This window comes from Leiobunum rupestre, chromosome 11 (assembly GCF_980474605.1).
Source record: "Leiobunum rupestre chromosome 11, qqLeiRupe1.1.hap1, whole genome shotgun sequence".
NCBI classification, from domain to species: domain Eukaryota; kingdom Metazoa; phylum Arthropoda; class Arachnida; order Opiliones; family Sclerosomatidae; genus Leiobunum; species Leiobunum rupestre.
This window is the reverse complement of record NC_143394.1, coordinates 43,495,030-43,513,479: the sequence shown is the minus strand read 5'-3', so window position 1 is coordinate 43,513,479 and position 18,450 is coordinate 43,495,030. Positions and strand designations below refer to the sequence as shown.

The following is an 18,450-nucleotide window of genomic DNA, read 5'->3' as shown; positions in this document are numbered from 1 at the left end:
AATATATATTAGCTAAAATAAAGGTATGCAGAAATAAATTAGTTAAATATATATTAGCTAAAATAAAGGTATGCAGAAATAAATTAGTTAAATATATATTAGCTAAAATAAAGGTATGCAGAAATAAATTAGTTAAAATATTTTTTGATATAAATTATTAATTTTTATAGAATCCGGAAAAAAGTGGGCTTCGCTCTACACCCCGGTGTGCTGCGGGTAGAACACTTCTACAGGCGCTAGTAGGTACTAAATAGGCCAAATTGTAATTTGTTTAAACTCCATTTGAAATATATTGGCAAATATATTTGAAACATATTTAATTATATACAATATTGAACTTCCTTAAAAAAGAGAAAATAAAATAAAATAAAATAAAATAAATAAAATCAGGATAGAAAAAAAATTAAGAGTAAAAAATTGGAATTCCTTTTCGTGGCTTCGGGCTACAAGAGCCAACAATATAGAATGATATAATATATTATATATATAACTATCTAGAGGGCGCTACGGAGTGATGAATAGCGTGGCACGAGGAAGGGAGCGAATCTCAGCGGAGGCACGCGAATAAGAAAAAGGGGCTCTGGCGCTGCTTACGGAGCAAAGGGACAGATCGAAAACGAGTAGGATTCAACGTTGAAGAACAGCCGGAACCCCAGCTCAATTCCCAACAGGGAGTGCCCACCGAGAAAGAAAATAAGATCTTCGATACGGCCGGGCCACCATCTCTAATGCAAACTATACAGGGTGTTTAATTCGTGAAACAAAAATTTGAAGGAGTTGTAGGCGGTGAATTGAGAAGTAGCCCTGCCCCCCCCCCCCCCTTTCCTACGATGAGTTAAAGGCCGACTACATAAATCTTCGGTTTACTCTGTCTTTCACTGGAAGTAGGCTTACTGTAATACACGTGTGCCATGCAGTCAGCCTACTTCCAGTGAAAGACAGAGTAAACCGAAGATTTATGTAGTCGGCCTTTAAAAGAGCGCCAGAGAGCTTCAAAGTGTGGCCTACTAGCCCCTGGAAGTAGGCTGCAACAAGCGCAAAACCAAGCAGCTGGGACTTTAAATACTGTTTAAGTTTACTTTTTTACGCTGGCTACCTCGATTTGTTTACAAAGTCCTTTTTTACCTATCACACGAACCCAAACCTTAATGTTTGCGTTTCCCTGATGCTTAGTTGTTCGCTTGTTGCAGCCTACTTCCAGGGGCTAGTAGGCCACACTTTGAAGCTCTCTGGCGCTCTTTTAACTCATCGTAGGGAAATGGGGGGAAAACAGGCATACTTCTCAACTCACCCCCCACAACTCTAACATTTTTGCATAACCTTTTGAAACACCCTGTATACATTCCTGAATCAAAGAGAGAAGATATATTGACTTTAGGGCCTTGACTTATCTCATAAACGAAAGGAATGACTCTTGAATATACCGACGAAGAAACGAACTCTGACTTATGAAACCAACTGATAAGCGTTATAAGCGCTACCTTTTTTCGACCAGATCCTCGATATTGTAAACCGATTTTAAAATCAAAAAAATAATACATTTTAACAATTGTCGAAAACATTGAAATAGTAGTTAATTTTCCGGAAAAATAAAATGCGGAAAAATAGAAAATTTTCCGGAAAACTTTCCGCAAATCGGAAAAATAAAAAATTGAAACAAATAGGCGATATTATAAAGTCAGATATGCTTGCTCAACTTGTTAATATGGGACTACGAAATAGTACAGTCAAAGCCTATGGATGAATGCATAGGCTCTTTGGTGGGAGAGCTAATCGAAGCATAGTGGAAGGTGGCCTTTCCCATCAAAACAAGAAGGCCACTTTACTTTATAATATCGCCTATTACTTTTTAAGAGATTTTAATGTTTTTAACTTTTTATCGATATAAAATGTCTAATAACAGTGAACATACTAGCGTTACATTGCTGATTCCAAGACTGGTTTCGCCCTTTTGGGGCCCATCAGTACTGTGAGCTTGGCGGAACAGATAAATTACCCACCAAATTTTCGATTATTCATAAAAATTTCTATTAACTGTTTATTTAAGGATATTATTCGCGGTTATAAAACGATCTAATTTGAGTTTTAATCCGGATAATTTTCGGGGGGATTGGAAGTAACGTTCAATATAGTAATTTTTTCTAAGTATAAAAATATTTTTGGTATTAGCAAACTATTAATCGATGAAAAAGTATAAAAAATTTTATAATTAATATTAAATTGAACGTTTTAATTTTATAATTGATGTCAAATATTAAGAATAAGCAGGCCCAATTAAATTTAACTTATAAATCTCGACAAATGAAAGGTAAAGCTAGTTTGAAATAGGCGTTTATAATGAACGTAGCGTACTTTAAAGTTGTCGACAGTAAAAATCGGTTTAGATCTAATTTATGAAGTTCGCTGTAGAAGCGTGTTGGAAGGCGGGAGAGTCGTTGGTGTATTAGATGATGATCAACAAAAGGTATATACGTGGTAATTGTCGCGAGGAGGCCAAAACGACGCTTTAAGTCCGTGGGCGGTGGCAACTTCGGGGAATCGAGACCGCGCGTTGACAATTTAAAGACTCTTAAGGGTGTATTTGAAAAGGGAGTTTATCTTTAATCGGGAGGAAGGCGTACCAGGGCGATCATCGGATCGCCGCTTTAACAAGAGAATAATTGCGATTTTACGAGCGGCTAGGCCTTGGTTTGGAGCGTTATATAGGGCCCTCTATTATAGGAAAGGTCGACGCTAGCGGCGACTACGAGCGAACGTCTAAATATATATAGAGCAGAGAAACGCCGCTAAAACAACGAGGCCTCCGCGCGCACACACGCTGGCTCGCCTTAATCGCTGGGTAATTTATTAATAATTCGTCTTGGTTAGGGATATAATTAAGGGTCCCGGTTTAATGTTTCAAACGGAAATAGATGGCGCTTTAATTAGGGAATTTTAATGGTATACCCGTGAAAGGACCAGCCTATAATACCGACTCCGGCGAATCAAATAGTTATTTGTCAAAGGCTCTACGATGTGCAGGCCGAGAGTAATTGCTGGGCAATTCTCAAATTGAAAATTCAATATTCGGGTCAGTTGTCAGATATATTACTAGTCGTATATAGTTCCGAAGTTAAGTATTCCTAGCTATATTTACCCGGCCATTATCAGAGTCGCCATATACTTAATTCCAAAACATTTAATGATGCGGATGAAATAGGGGTTTAATCACGCTATTGTATCCTATAAAGTGCTTCCAATTATTAAAATTGTCATATCTGTTAAAAAAATGGAGCTCCGGATTTCGTTATATAAGAAAATGTTTCGTAGCTAATAATAATAATAATAATAATAATAATATAACAATAATCAGCTAGGTTAATACCCCAGGCACCACCTTAGGCCTAAGTCATCAAGCGACTTTTTAAAGCCATTAATTCAGGTGGCCGGGTTACAATGCGTAGGAGGGTGCCCTGCTTGCAGTGTAAAAACCCAAAAAACCGGTTTATTTAGTTTAAACCAGGTTTTTTGGGTTTAAATCAGGTTTTTTTTAAACTGCTTTATTTTACTCTTAATCTATTTTTTGCTTTTGTTTCACCGTGCATACATATTACAAATCAACTTAAATTTAATAAGAATATTATTACAAGTCTCACGTGACCAGAACGAAGTTTTAGTTAGTTTGATTTTTGATTTTGTATAAATGCAGGGTGACCAGGAAAATGCCTAAAAAATGTTATTGAAAAAATAGCTAATTTTCAAGTGAATTAAAGGAAAATATAGGAAAAACCATAAGCAAAAATAAGGATTCTTATCGAGAAACAGTAGATAAAATTAAGTAAAATATGGGATGAAGAAGGGTACACGACTATATTATATACTACATGAGAAAACCTAAGGGGTGAATAGGAAGGTATTGAAAATATGGGAAATGTGGTCACCTTGTACATTTTTTAGAAATGTAATCAATCGTTTTGGTAAGATAATTTTTAGTTAATTAAAAAAACCAAATTATTATAAAAACCGTTGGTTTTTTTTTAAAAAATCACTTGGTTTAAACCAGCCAACAGCTCCCTACACTCACTATTACCGTTAACCTCAACATGTTTCTATAGAAGGGGAAACTTGAACGATTTCGACTAACCTAATTATACTAAACCCCAAAACATTAACCCTTATCTTTATCTAGAGATATGATTTGCGAAACGAATAATTAATTTAAAGAGTATAATTTCCTTAAATACAGGCAAATCTTAAAACGGCATAAATTTATCCCCAAAGATTGTTGAAAAAAGTTAAATTATTATTATTATTTACAACAGTTACATTGTTATGAAAATTCCCAAAAAACTAACTCCATAATTACCAACTATATCAGGGTTGCCACAATTTTTTCACAATCAAATTTCCCGACTTTTCCTGATAATCTGCGGAGATTTTCCCCGACTTATTTTGTGCCAAGATTTTGTATTTTTTAACTTATATTGTAGAAAACATTTCCTATTTGCAACCGAGATTAAATTCCCTGATTTTTATGCCCATATTCCAGGTTTTCCAGGTACCGTGGCAACCCTGTATACATTTTCAGTTGCCATGGGAAAACTAAAGCCCATTGCAACTTTTCCCTTTGGCAATTTTCATACTACCATAAGGTCTACCTAACCACCGAGTTTTAACAAAATCGGTGATAACCACCTCGGGTAGTCTCCTTGTGAGTTCTATATTATCTTTGGTTTGATACAAACAATATCGATAACTACAAATAAATGTCTTTAAAAACCATGGCTAAGTAATATTGATAAAATTATTCATGGTTTAAATAAATTGGTTAATCATAAAGTAGCAGTCCTTTTTTCAATAATTTTATCAATAATATCGATAACACCAATTGTAAAACAACATATAATTAAAGAGTCGTAACACATGGTGATATAAATAATAAATTCGTGTAAAACTGAAATTTTATTTAAATATAGTAAAATTGGAAACTTATTTTTACATTTTGAATAGCCAAGTCTATCCTTGTCGTACGAAACACATTACTGAAGTAAACGTGCAAATATTATTTACAGACCAGCATTTAAGTACAACTAAGAAATTTGGGAGACGATAAGTTAACATAATTTTCAAACTAGTTTAAAATATCATTTAAAACTTATCAAACACTTAAGATTCATAAAATTATACTCTCTTAGTACGAGCAGAAACTAAAAATATCGAAAACATTACATAAAATCAACTGCATTTTATTTTGAAAGCTATTTATATATTACAATGTTTAATTTAAATCGGAACGCATTCTATCCTTGTATTATTAAAAGATTTAATTTATCACTATAGATATCAATTCTAAAAATACGTAATGCCGTCACTAAAAAGCATCTTGCGTCTTATTTTTAAAAATAAATTGAAAATCTCGAAGAGACAAACTTACTTAAGAAACGAATAAATTATTAAAAATACGTATATGCAAATATATCCCTCACGAGCAACATCAAATAATATCCAATTTTAAAATCTTGTTTGCGTGCCAAATAAATATTTAAGTATAATCCGAAACGAAAAAATTTATAATTTATTCGAGTATATAAAAAAAATAACTAACAAGATTATCCATTTATTCCCGATTCGCGCGTTTGACGCGCGGGGGCGATAAAAAAAGGTTAATAATCCCTTTAAGAAGAACGCCCGAGTAATAAATTCAGTCTCCGTTCGTCGTCTTTTCGTTTATTAATCGCCACCGTGAAGCGCCTCTTGGCAATTATTGAGGAAAGGGGGAGGGGACGAAAAAGAGAATTCCGCCCCCCCTCTCAGTTGGCGAAAGGAAAATAAAAGGGTGCTTCTTGTCGGTATTATAAACGTCTTTCTTTCATACACGCGAGGGAATCAAGCCTTCCCCCCGATCGCCAAAGAAGCGGAAGCTACCGAGGTGATTGGAGGAGGGAGGATGCGGATGAAGATGGGGATGAGGAGGGAAGGGACGAGATGGAGTGGGAGTTGACACCGCGCCGAAAGGTAAAGAGCCTCCGAGAGAGAGAGAGGAGTGAAGGGATTCGGAGTGTGTAGCAACAGCTGGTGGTAATGCGCTGGCTGTTCGCCGAGAGGGCGGAGGAGTGAGAGTATCGAGAGGAAGATAATTAAGAGAATCCCCTCCGCATCCCGGAGAATATGTTTCGAAGATAGGGACGTTGCCTACACACCAAATTGTCTTTATAAACCTAATGACCTATTATTAATACAAGACGCCTTACCCCCCGTCAATTTGAAGATATATTTTTAATGCGTTTTTTAAACGACGTTTTAAATTCGGTTTAAAGTCTATAGATTAAGTCAGGGTAATACGGATTGGTATAGGGTTCGTTATCTTTATACAGGGTTCGTACAAAATTTCCGGAATTAAATTCCCTGACATTTCCAGGTTTTCCCCGACCAAATTGACAAATTTTCCCTGACCATTTTTCTAGAATAAATTAATGGTTTGAGGTAAAAATCTTGAAAATATTTTCTTTTAAAAATTTATTTGTCTGATTTTTTGGGGGTCATTTTAAAATCCCCTTACTTTTTGGTACCATTTTCAAATTCCTCGACTTTTCCTTGATATTTTGGAATCATTTTCAAATTCCCTGACTTTTCCCTGACCTTTTGGAAACCTTTTAAAATTCCCTGACTTTTGGAAACCTTTTAAAACTCCCTGACCTTTTGGAAAAAATTTAAAATTCCCTGACTTTTCCAGGTCGTGTACGAACCCTATTATAGGGTGGGGTGGCGGAGTGGTTAGCACTCTCGCCTAGCAGCAATAGGAACCGGGTTCGATCCAGGGTTGGCAAGAACCAGCCAGACTGGATTAAAACACCGAAAAAATCCATGGTTGAAAAAACTTTTTATTTCAAAACGAAACTAAAACTTCACTTTTTGTCGTAAGTAATGAGAGCTTTATATAAGCAATTGGGGGATCTTAAAAATCTTCTTGCGCGTGAAAATACGCCGCCATGTTAGGGTATAAAAGCGTTTAAATAAGCCTGCTATACATTTTCGAAGTAATGAGGGCTAAATATAAACAATTTCAGTATTTTTGTATTAGTAGTTACAGCCGGTTTTAGCCATACTGAATTTTTAATTTTAAAAAAGCCGGTTTTTTCCAACCCAGGTTCGATCCCAGCTGGTGACACTCGGAGCCACTCCCCTGCGTCGAGTTTGCAAGTTCTCTCCCCACTGGTTAAAGGGGTTTTCGTAGGGAGCTGTTGGCTCGCGTGGCATGAAGGGCTTGCCACCACCTTCCTACGCATTGTAACCCGGCCACCGGAATTAAGGCAATAAAAGTCGCTAGATGACTCGGGCCCAGCTGATGGTTATTATATCTTCCAGACATTTTTCGCGTAAAACCCAAACTTTTAACACGCTCAGGTATACAAGATTAAAATGGATTAAATATTTCGGTTTATACGTTAATTTAACCAGACACTGTCCGGATGTACGGTATTCTAAACACGACTTTTAATTAAATTAAATTAAAAGTGACACAGTACCGACGATGACAAAGTTTCTTTTTCATACAAATATCCATAACGACAGGGTTGCCACAAAATTGAGATTCAAATTCCCTGACTCTTCCCTGACCACTAAGACCACTTCCCTGACTTATAAAGGCTAATTTTTTTTATTTTACTTTTATCAGAAGTTAATTTTAATGGACTTATATTTCAGTAAAAAGTTATTGCAATATTGAAAAGATTAGTAAAATTTTCAAGGAAAAAAATAGGCGTTTCTATAAAATAAATCCATAAAAAAATTAAATGTATAAAATGTTTTCTCGCGCGTTTAGCACGTCGACTTCAAATACCAAAATCTTTATCGACTCGAGCACGTGCTCTCTATCTTCAATAACTTTAGCTAGTGACGTAGAACAAGCATTTACACGTGACCTAACGTATTTTGTAGAAACACCTATTCATAATCATAGAATTTGTCATAGATCTATAATAAAATTATCTTAAAAAAGTGTCAAGATAAAATGAATTCCCCCACTTTTTACAAATTCTTAAAAAATTCCCTGACCTTTCCCCGACTTTTTAGGTCCATTTTTTAATTCCCAGACTTCTTCCTGACGTGTGGCAACCCTATAAAACGTCGTCGAATGTATCCCACCCGGATAAAAATAGGTCAGTTCTATAAACGCGCGACGTCACTGCAGTCAGTTCCATTTCCTTAAACCCCGATAAAAGTCAATACTTGGATATACAAGGAGACGACCGTTACCTATTCCCCCCTCTAACACCCATGGCCATCGACACCCCGGGTGCTAAAAGAAATGGAAGCGGAGGGGGGCGTGAATAAGGGGGAGGGGAAGAGCGGGAATGAATAAAGAAAAAAAATTGCAAAAATAAAACTAGACGGGGCATTCTTACGCGCGGGTTGAGACTTTGGGCAGATCGATACGAAGGTGGTGGCGTTGCATCACCCATCATAGACAGAGATTCTTCAAAAAGGGAATGGGGGTAGTGCGGGCGGTTACCCCCAAGGCGGCGGGGGGGCAGAATACAACAAGCAAATGGGCGGGACACAACCTCGCGTCGGGATCGAGGGCCAAGAATTCGCGAGCCAAAAGGAATGCGCTAGCTTTCGAATAAAGGCGAAAAATCTCTACTTCCATCTTCATCCCCCCCTTTACCTCTTTCCGCCCCCCTCCCCGCGTATTGCGCGCTCTCTTTCATCCCAAAACGCGAATACTAAGAAAACGTAATGTCTCTGAGCTGAATAACAATGGGCGAATTTCAAAGGAGCCCGCAATGTTATTATACAAAAGGAAAGAGTTTCTATATATATATATATATTATTCGCGCGGATGCTGTATTCGTAAACAGGGGGGGGGGGTGACATCGCCCTCCCCATCTCCGTATAATTTCTCGATGTTAAAACGGGCGGAAGTACGGCGGCCCCTGGACCAGGGGGCAATACCCCAAACGAAATTCTCCTCGACGTATCATAAAGTTCAAATTTTTACCGTATTTTTCTTTCTAACCCCTTTTCTGTCTCTATAATTTTCTTTCGCGTCTCGTAGAGTTATGAATTAAACTGTAATATAACGCGGGAGTGTTGTCGCCGTCGTAAATCTGATATGGTCAAATGGATGATGGAGGGGGGGGGGGGGGTAAGAAACTATAATCTGCTCGCTTAACTGTGTTAGTCGAGAGCACTCCAAAAAAGGGGTCTATAAAACCCCTTCTCCTCTTCTCCGGTTAATAGTTTCGTCTTCGAGGTTTTAAACACATTGTCCATTTTAAAAACACCCAAGAGCTTAGTCAATTTTAAAAACGCGTTAAAACTTACAAAAAATAGTCTGAAGAAATGCTTGAATTAGGAAATCTCTGTTAAGAATAATTAGAATAACTTAAATTTCAGAACTATTAAAAAAAGAGAAATTTTGAACGATAAATATTTCAGAACTATTAAAAAAGATAAATATTTCAGAACTATTAAAAAAGATAAATATTTCAGAACTATTAAAAAAGATAAATATTTCAGAACTATTAAAAAAGATAAATATTTCAGAACTATTAAAAAAGATAAATATTTCAGAACTATTAAAAAAGAGAAATATTTCAGAACTATTAAAAAAGAGAAATATTTCAGAACTATTAAAAAAGAGAAATATTACAGAACTTAAAAAAAAACATTTTAAATTGAAATATTACAGAACTTTAAAAAAAAATTTTATAGAAATATTTTTTAAATATTAAAAAAGTAAAACCATTTTATCTTTTTTTAATAGTTCAAAACTTATATATTAAAAAGAAATATTAAAAAATTAGAACTATTAGAAAATAAATATTTTAGAAATTAAAAAGATGTGTACATTTTAAAACTACTATGAGATATAATTTAAAAAAATACAATAATTTATAATATAAATTTATATATATTTTTTAATATTTTATATTTCAAATGTTCATTTAAAAAAACAAAAGTCCACAAATTACGAGAAGCCCAACTTTAATCAATTTTTTTAAAAAAAATACGAAACGTTGTATTTTAAATCTATAACAGTGATTAACCGTTATGGACGGTTGAATAACCAGCTAGGCTAAATATCTAATAGTAATTGAGACCGCCATAAATGAAATTTAAACCATTATCATTTTCTCGCCGATGATCTAATTCCAATTCGCATAACGCCCCACGTTTTTCCGCCACATGACGAACTTGTTTACAAAAGCAGAAAACTTACCCCCCCCCCCCCCCGCTTATAATATTCAAGTTCTCAAGATGATTAAATAGAGGGGGACCCGCCTTATAACGCGAAGCCGAGAGGGAGGGGTGCAGAAACGATAGGGCGATTTTTACCCCAAAGTTTGCATAATCGAGAAAAGTGCTTCGATCAACAAGATGCCGTACGAAGTAAACAAACTTCCACCCCCGGGGGTTGGGGGGGGGGGGGAGACTGCACGCGCGTCGACGTGCTTTCTTTCCCCTCGTGTATACCCCCCCTCCGCGGGGACTCTTAGATCTTATCTCGATATTCGTATTTACCCAAGAGAGACGCGTGAGATATGTATTTCCTAAGACCCCATGCAAGCATCGATTCCCTTTGAAGTTATAGAGAAACCGATTGTTACGCTAACTATAGGATGCTAAATTTCCAAAATAAGTTATTCTTACGACGTTGGGCTAATTTTTATAATTTCCCGTACATATTTCCAAAAAAAATTAGAATGGAATAAATTTTTTATAGTAAAATAAATTCAGTAGCTTGGAATTTCTAAAAATTGGCACAGCTTTATTGCCAAATTCGGTAAATTAATTATTTTACCTTAGTGTATTTTTATCGTTTATTTTTAAATTTATATTTTACTTTTAATAATAGAAGGTTCTACTGGGTTGCCACAGTTTTTTCACAATCAAATTCCCTACTTTTGCAGGTTTTCCCTGACCATCTCTGGAGATTTCCCCCGACTTATTTTATGCCAAGATTTTGTATTTTTAACCTATATTTTAGTAAAAGTTTTATATTTGTCACCGAAATTAAATTCCCTGATTTTTAGACTAATTTTTAAAATTCCTTGACTTTTCCCTGATTTGTAGACTAATTTTTAAAATTCCTTGACTTTTCCCTGATTTGTAGACTAATTTTTAAAATTCCTTGACTTTTCCATGATTTGTAGACTAATTTTTAAAATTCCTTGACTTTTCCCTGATTTGTAGACTAATTTTTAAAATTCCTTGACTTTTCCATGATTTGTAGACTAATTTTTAAAATTCCTTGACTTTTCCCTGATTTTTATACCCAGATTCAAATTCCCCGACTTTCCCAGGTTTTCCATGTACCGTGGCAACCCTGTTCAAAGTGAAAATGTAAAATGTGTATTCCTACCTGCTTATGCATCTCCACATTTAATCCGTACGACATTTCGTAATACTGAAAAATAGGGAAAAAATACGTTAGATTATTAAAATATAAATTATTATAAGAAATATAAAGCTAAAAATACTCACCATGACGTAATGGCGCTGCATCTCTGTCTTTTCACTGGCCAACTTTTCGCACTCTAACTTCAAACTGTAAAAGAAAATTTAGAATATAAAATATTTTAGTAGAAATCTAAAAACCAACAATTAAGACTTTTGGTACGCAGATCTAATGCCACTTAGAAGTTTGAAGCCAATTTAAGTAGTACTAAAACAATATTTCCGCAAAATTTTAAAATATATTTTTATTCGAAGTACGAAGCGGAAGTTAAACATCGCATCCACTCAACTTTACCATTAAAAGTTGTACGCGGATAGTTTAGGAAACATTTATTTTTGAGCTAAAAATATTTCCAAGAATTTTACATAAAGTACGCGAAAATAAAATAACGAATTAATTTGTCATACACCGCTACCCAATTTCTTTTCTCGGCCAAATATAATATTTTCATACTTTGTTAACCGCGGAAGGCGCCATCTTGAAGAGCGTATACTTGTAATTGGTAGAGTAATGAAATGAGCTTCGAAAAATGCTTATAACGAGCAACATTCCTTAAGTTCCATTAAGAAAACGGAACTGTGCAATTAATGCTAATAGTAGCGGCGGAAAAGACAAGTCTACGAGAGCGAATTAGCTTCAAGAACTTGTCGCCATCTTCGCCTACCGTAAAAACTACGGGTGGCCTGAACTTTTGAAATACCCAGAGTTACAAAAAAGGTTCCCATAAAATTTATAAATTTCACCCCGTTAAAGATTATGTAATTTTATTATATAACACGCATCTTTCGTCACGAAAAATTATCAAATTATGCGTGTGTCCAATATTTATTACCTGAAAGTAATAATTTATTCAAACAAGTGGAGATATTTGTAATTTCTTTTGAAAGTCACGTAAGACATTTCCAAGTGTTTTTGCATTAGATACATTACTTAATTTTTAATGTTAATTTAAACCTTTTTAATTTAGTTTAAAAGGCATTTTTCTCAAAATGGGGTTTTTTTTAATTTGCTTCAGTTCAGGGCTAATTTCAAGTTATAATTTTATTGGGGTCCTAATGGAAGAATTTGGTAGTGGCAGGCCTCCCAGTCAAGTGCCCAAAAATATTCAAGAATTAAAGGATAAAAAATGCTAAAATTATAGGATCATTATTATTATAATGATTAATAAATCTAAGACCGATCAAAGAAGAGATTTTAAAATACTTTGGAGTCTTAATTTCGCGATTGAAATACAGGGTTCGTACAAAATTTCTGGAATTAAATTCCCTGACATTTCCAGGTTTTCCCTGACCATTTTTGTAGAATAAATGAATGGTTTGAGGTAAAAATCTTGAAAAAGATTCTTTCAAAAACTTATTGGCCGATTTTCTAGGGGTCATTTTAAAATGCCCTTACTTTTTGGGACCATTATCAAATTCCTTGATTTTTCCCTGGAATTTTGAAATAATTTTCAAATTCCCTGACCTTTTGGAAACCTTTCTCAATTCCCTGACTTTTCCAGGTCGTGTTCGTGTACGAACCCTGATGTATTGTATTTAAAATTATAGGTTGCATTTTAAACAAATCTGATAAAAAATATAGGAAAAAATTATAGGATTTTATAGGACTATTTCCGAATTATAGGAAAATAAATAAATGGTTTTGTCAAGAAGGTATTCCACCTACTTATTTCTTTGTTCTTTTACTTGTACTGATTAAGAGTAAAGACTATTAGTCGTTATCAGTTTTGAAGGAACAATAGTTGGGAATATTTTCTGTCTTTTCTCAAGTACCTGATAAAATGTGTTTCCACCCCCCCCCTCCCCTCCTTCCACTATTGAAGCCAGTGTCAATCATTTATGTTATTTTATATCGTTTTTACTCGTAGTTACTCATAATCAATTATTTGATTTCGAGCAGGGCCGATAATGAAACAGCGCTCACATAAATGACTTATCGTTATTTCAAACCACGCAATTACGCTCTATATTTTTAACCAATTCTGTGTTGTAAAAATAATTGAATACGCGACGCCTAAAAATGGCGAATTTAGAAAAGGTTTACTACGTTTTTCGCTAGTCGCAATTTAAAGTAATTTAAACAAGGTTGCCAAAAATGTTTCGGATTCAAATTCCCTGACCATTTTAAGTTATTTTCCCTGACCTTTAAGGCCAAAATTAGACCGTTTTTCACTTTATATTTTACTTTAATCAGAAGTTAAATTTATAGACTTGGCGCCATCTGGTAAGACTTTGGGTATTTAAAAATATACCTCAAATGGCGTTACCTTTTGTAATAGCATCTTCAACTTATATTTCATTTTTTTATAGATAGATTAAAGTGAATTAGCCAAGGGTGACCACAAAAAAGGTTAAAATATTTATAGGACCAAATAGGAAATTGGTAGTCGCAGGCCGGGTGGCCACAATATTTTTACAATCATATTCTATGCCCATTTAAGTGATTTTCCCTGACTTAACGCTAACATTAAACAATTCTTAACTTTTACATTTATCAGAAATTAATAAATTTAATTAACTTATATTTCAGTACCAAAGTTATTTCAACGTTAAAAATGATTATATAATTAGCGAATAAGAAGATTAGTCCATTATGGAAAGGGATAATAATGCTAAACCCTAAGCAAATTTGAAGAAATTTAAAAACTTACTAATAGCTCGTACCGATAGGTCTTCGAGCGAACAAAAAGACGCCAAACTCGGACCAAATAGATCTTCGAGTGAAAAACTAAATTAAATTAAATAAAAAAGCCAGAAATTCCAACGGTAGACCGGTTTCGTCCTATTTGGGAATCGTCAGTACCGTGCGGGAAATCTGGCTTGCGACTATAACACCGAATAGGGAACCTAAGCCTAAATATTAAAAATGGCAAAACGAGTTGCATAGCAACGGAAAGCCGAATAGGGGGAGAGTAGTGGAGATTAGTATATACGTAATGTTAAGTTAAAAGGAACCACCTATGGACTGCATTGTAAAGGATTATATAATTAGCGAATTATTTAATCCTTTACAATGCAGTCCATAGGTGGTTCCTTTTAACTTAACTCAACGTTAAAAACCCTTTCAAGGAACTAAATTATCACAGAATTTGCCAAAGATCTAGACAGGGTTCGTACAAAATTTCCGGAATTAAATTCCCTGACATTTACCGGTTTTCCCTGACCAAGTTTTAAAATTTTTCCGAACCATTTTTGTAGAATAAATGAATGTTTTAAGGTAAAAAATTTAAAAATATTGATTATGTATTTTTAAAACATCTTTCAAAAATTTATTTGCCTAATTTTTTTGGGGTCATTTTAAAATTCCCTGATCATTTGGAATTATTTTCAAATTCCATGACTTTTCCCTGACCATTTGAAATCATTTTCAAAATTCCCTGACTTTTCCCTGACCATTTGAAATCATTTTCAAATTCCATGACTTTTCCCTGACCATTTGAAATCATTTTCAAAATTCCCTGACTTTTCCCTGACCATTTGTAATCATTTTCAAATTCCCTGACTTTTCCCTGACCATTTGTAATCATTTTCAAATTCCCTGACTTTTCCCTGACCATTTGTAATCATTTTCAAATTCCCTGACTTTTCCCTGACCATTTGTAATCATTTTCAAATTCCCTGACTTTTCCCTGACCATTTGTAATCATTTTCAAATTCCCTGACTTTTCCCTGACCATTTGTAATCATTTTCAAATTCCATGACTTTTCCCTGACCATTTGAAATCATTTTCAAAATTCCCTGACTTTTCCCTGACCATTTGTAATCATTTTCAAATTCCCTGACTTTTCCCTGACCATTTGTAATCATTTTCAAATTCCCTGACTTTTCCCTGACCATTTGTAATCATTTTCAAATTCCCTGACTTTTCCCTGACCATTTGTAATCATTTTCAAATTCCCTGACTTTTCCCTGACCATTTGTAATCATTTTCAAATTCCATGACTTTTCCCTGACCATTTGAAATCATTTTCAAAATTCCCTGACTTTTCCCTGACCATTTGTAATCATTTTCAAATTCCCTGACTTTTCCCTGACCATTTGTAATCATTTTCAAATTCCCTGACTTTTCCCTGACCATTTGTAATCATTTTCAAATTCCCTGACTTTTCCCTGACCATTTGTAATCATTTTCAAATTCCCTGACTTTTCCCTGACCATTTGTAATCATTTTCAAATTCCATGACTTTTCCCTGACCATTTGTAATCATTTTCAAATTCCCTGACTTTTCCCTGACCATTTGTAATCATTTTCAAATTCCCTGACTTTTCCCTGACCATTTGTAATCATTTTCAAATTCCCTGACTTTTCCCTGACCATTTGTAATCATTTTCAAATTCCCTGACTTTTCCCTGACCATTTGTAATCATTTTCAAATTCCCTGACTTTTCCCTGACCATTTGTAATCATTTTCAAATTCCCTGACTTTTCCCTGACCATTTGTAATCATTTTCAAATTCCCTGGCTTTTCCCTGACCATTTGGAATCATTTTCAAAATTCCCTGACTTTTACAGGTTTTCCAGGTAGAGAAAATTACCTGAAAAAAAGTGTCAAGATAAAACAAAAATTCCCCGACTTTTTACAAATTATTATAATTCCCTGATCTTTTAGGCCCATTTTTAATTTCCCGATTTCCCTCTTTTTTCTGACTTGTGGCAACCCTGTTCAAATTATATATTCAACGACGCCATTCAAATTAAATATTCTTTTTAGTAGGGGAATAGGAATTTGATAAAATGAAATGGGAAGATGTAATGAATAAAGTCACAAGTGTGGGCTTTGAAACGTCAAGGTTGGGTAAAGCCGTAAAACACGAGTGACATCAAGGTTTGAAGTGTACCTTTATATGATTTATACTCGCTGCTAACGTTGGATGGATTTATTGACCCGAACCAATCTATAGAGCGAGAAACTACATGGATCAGCAGTGCAAACACGGAAGGGAACCTATAGTCTGGATGCCGCGTGCAATAGATTGATAATAATGACAATGCACCTGTTAACACCGCGAATATCGAGTTCGATCACAGAACGCCGTCAGCGCCAAATCGGATATTACCCAACGTTCGAAATTATTATATTTGACTGCCCTCCTATCACGCCTTTAAATGTCATTTAATTATCATTATTATTTGAAAATTTAGATATATATTAGAATTATTTTAACATTAGTCCTATGGTATAAAAATATTATTGCATTTATTATTTAAGACGACGTAGCAGACGACAAAAAGTGAAAGTGAAGGTTAAGTTTTAGTTTCGTTTTGGAATAAAACATGCAAAATATTATATTCCTATTTAGAAATAGAGCTAATTTAAATAACGTTTCAAAATTGAGCTCTCATAAAGGTTTAATTTAATTCAGTCGTTGTCTGGAGTTTTCAAGTAGTAATTCTAAGCGGTTTATTACTTTTCGTGCTTTTTGAAAATTCGCTAAAAAGTAAGAAAATACGTCTTTACGAAATGAATTTTAGTCCCTTTTAAGCACTTAGTACTTAATTGAGAATAGATATTTTTTCCGTATCTAGTACGTATTTTCTGAATAAATTTTAAATGCAAAATTAAGTTTCAAAATTACCAATTGAATGGTTTTTTAGTAATATTAAATATTTCCATTTTCCTATTAAAAAATAATCACCAAAATAAATATCTGTAAATAAGGGTATAACCATTAAAAAAACCCCAATTTAAAACATTTGTTTAAAGAAAATTCAATTTTTATCATTCTGTCGTTTCCAAACTTAAAGAATAACCATAAAAAATTAGATACTGATAAATATCTCATGTATGTTAAAACTATAATTTAATTAATAACTATTATCATTATTACTATTTCTTCATTCTAGATTACAATTTCCGGACAGAAATGACATTTCAAACTAAGATGTATTTTACCAAAAACGTGTTTGCAACTTTGTCTTATTCCCATTAATTTACTCCATTTCTAAATAGGAATATAATATTCTGCATGTTTTATTCCAAAACGAAACTAAAACTTAACCTTCACTTTTTGTCGTCTGCTACGTCGTCTTAAAATTCATTTTGCACTTGAAAATACGCCGCCATGTTGGGGTATAAAAGCGGGTAAATAACCCTGCTATACCTCACAATGTAAAAAACGTAATTTTGAAATCGGGCAATTTGAGCAAGGACAGTAGATACAGGGACGAGAAAGTGTATTGGCGGCCTCTGTTGAAATATATCACCTAAAACGACCTAAGCGCAAGGAGAGTTAGTTGTAAACAAAAAAATGGCGGTCACCTAATTTTAGCGGTTCGTGACGAGGCTTAAGTGTTCAAATCAAATGGGCATTTTTTTATTTACGCTCGTAACAATGGCCGCCGTTTGTTTACATCTAACTCCCCGTGAATATGAAGACGTTTAAAATCGGAATTTTTCTTCCCGCTTTCTCGTCCCTGTATCTACTGTCCTTGATTTGAGTATTTTCGAAGTAATGAGGGCTAGATATATGCAATTTGAACATTTTTTTATTAGTGGTTTAAACCACACTGGATTTTTTAATCTTTAAAAAAGCCGTTTTTTCCTCAACCCAGCGTATATCGGAACCATATAATAAAGCAAAGAAATATAGCATCGATAGGGATGAGAGACAGCTTCTTAGATCCGAGATGGATCTTTTCCACTAAAATATATATAAAAAGTAAAAGTACAGAGGGAAAGAGAGAGTAACGGGGGGGAGGAGGCGAGAAAAAACACGGGCTAAGAGTGTTCGGAAACTTGCCAGTGGAGGATGCCGCCAGGATGGAGGAGAATGATAAATCAAAAAGAGGAGGAGAAGAGATGCTGCGGCAATAACGCGGAGACAAGAAGCCTCCTATACGGATCGGGGATGAGGAAAAAACGCGCAAAAAATACAGAAGATGAGGATCGGGAGAAGATGGGGAAAAGGGTTCGGGGGGGGGCGAGCGTCCATCTAAGATGTAGAATATGGGCAGATATGGAGGATGGAGGAAAAGATGAAAAAAAAAGGAAGAGCGGGAGAAGAAA

At 34.6% G+C, this 18,450-nt stretch overlaps 1 protein-coding gene across 3 annotated transcripts in view; it reads right to left on the bottom strand.

Moving 5' to 3' along the window:
* LOC149922922 (transducin-like enhancer protein 4) overlaps positions 1-18,450 on the bottom strand; it is an 85,733-nt gene that overhangs the window by 53,853 nt on the left and 13,430 nt on the right. For all 3 annotated transcript variants that reach the window (XM_090164275.1, XM_090164274.1, XM_090164276.1), the window contains exons 4-5: positions 11,470-11,533; positions 11,348-11,392 (exon numbers count right to left, since the gene is read on the bottom strand). In XM_090164275.1, the coding sequence (XP_090020401.1) occupies positions 11,348-11,392; positions 11,470-11,533 (109 nt within the window). The remainder of the gene's footprint in view (positions 1-11,347; positions 11,393-11,469; positions 11,534-18,450) is intronic.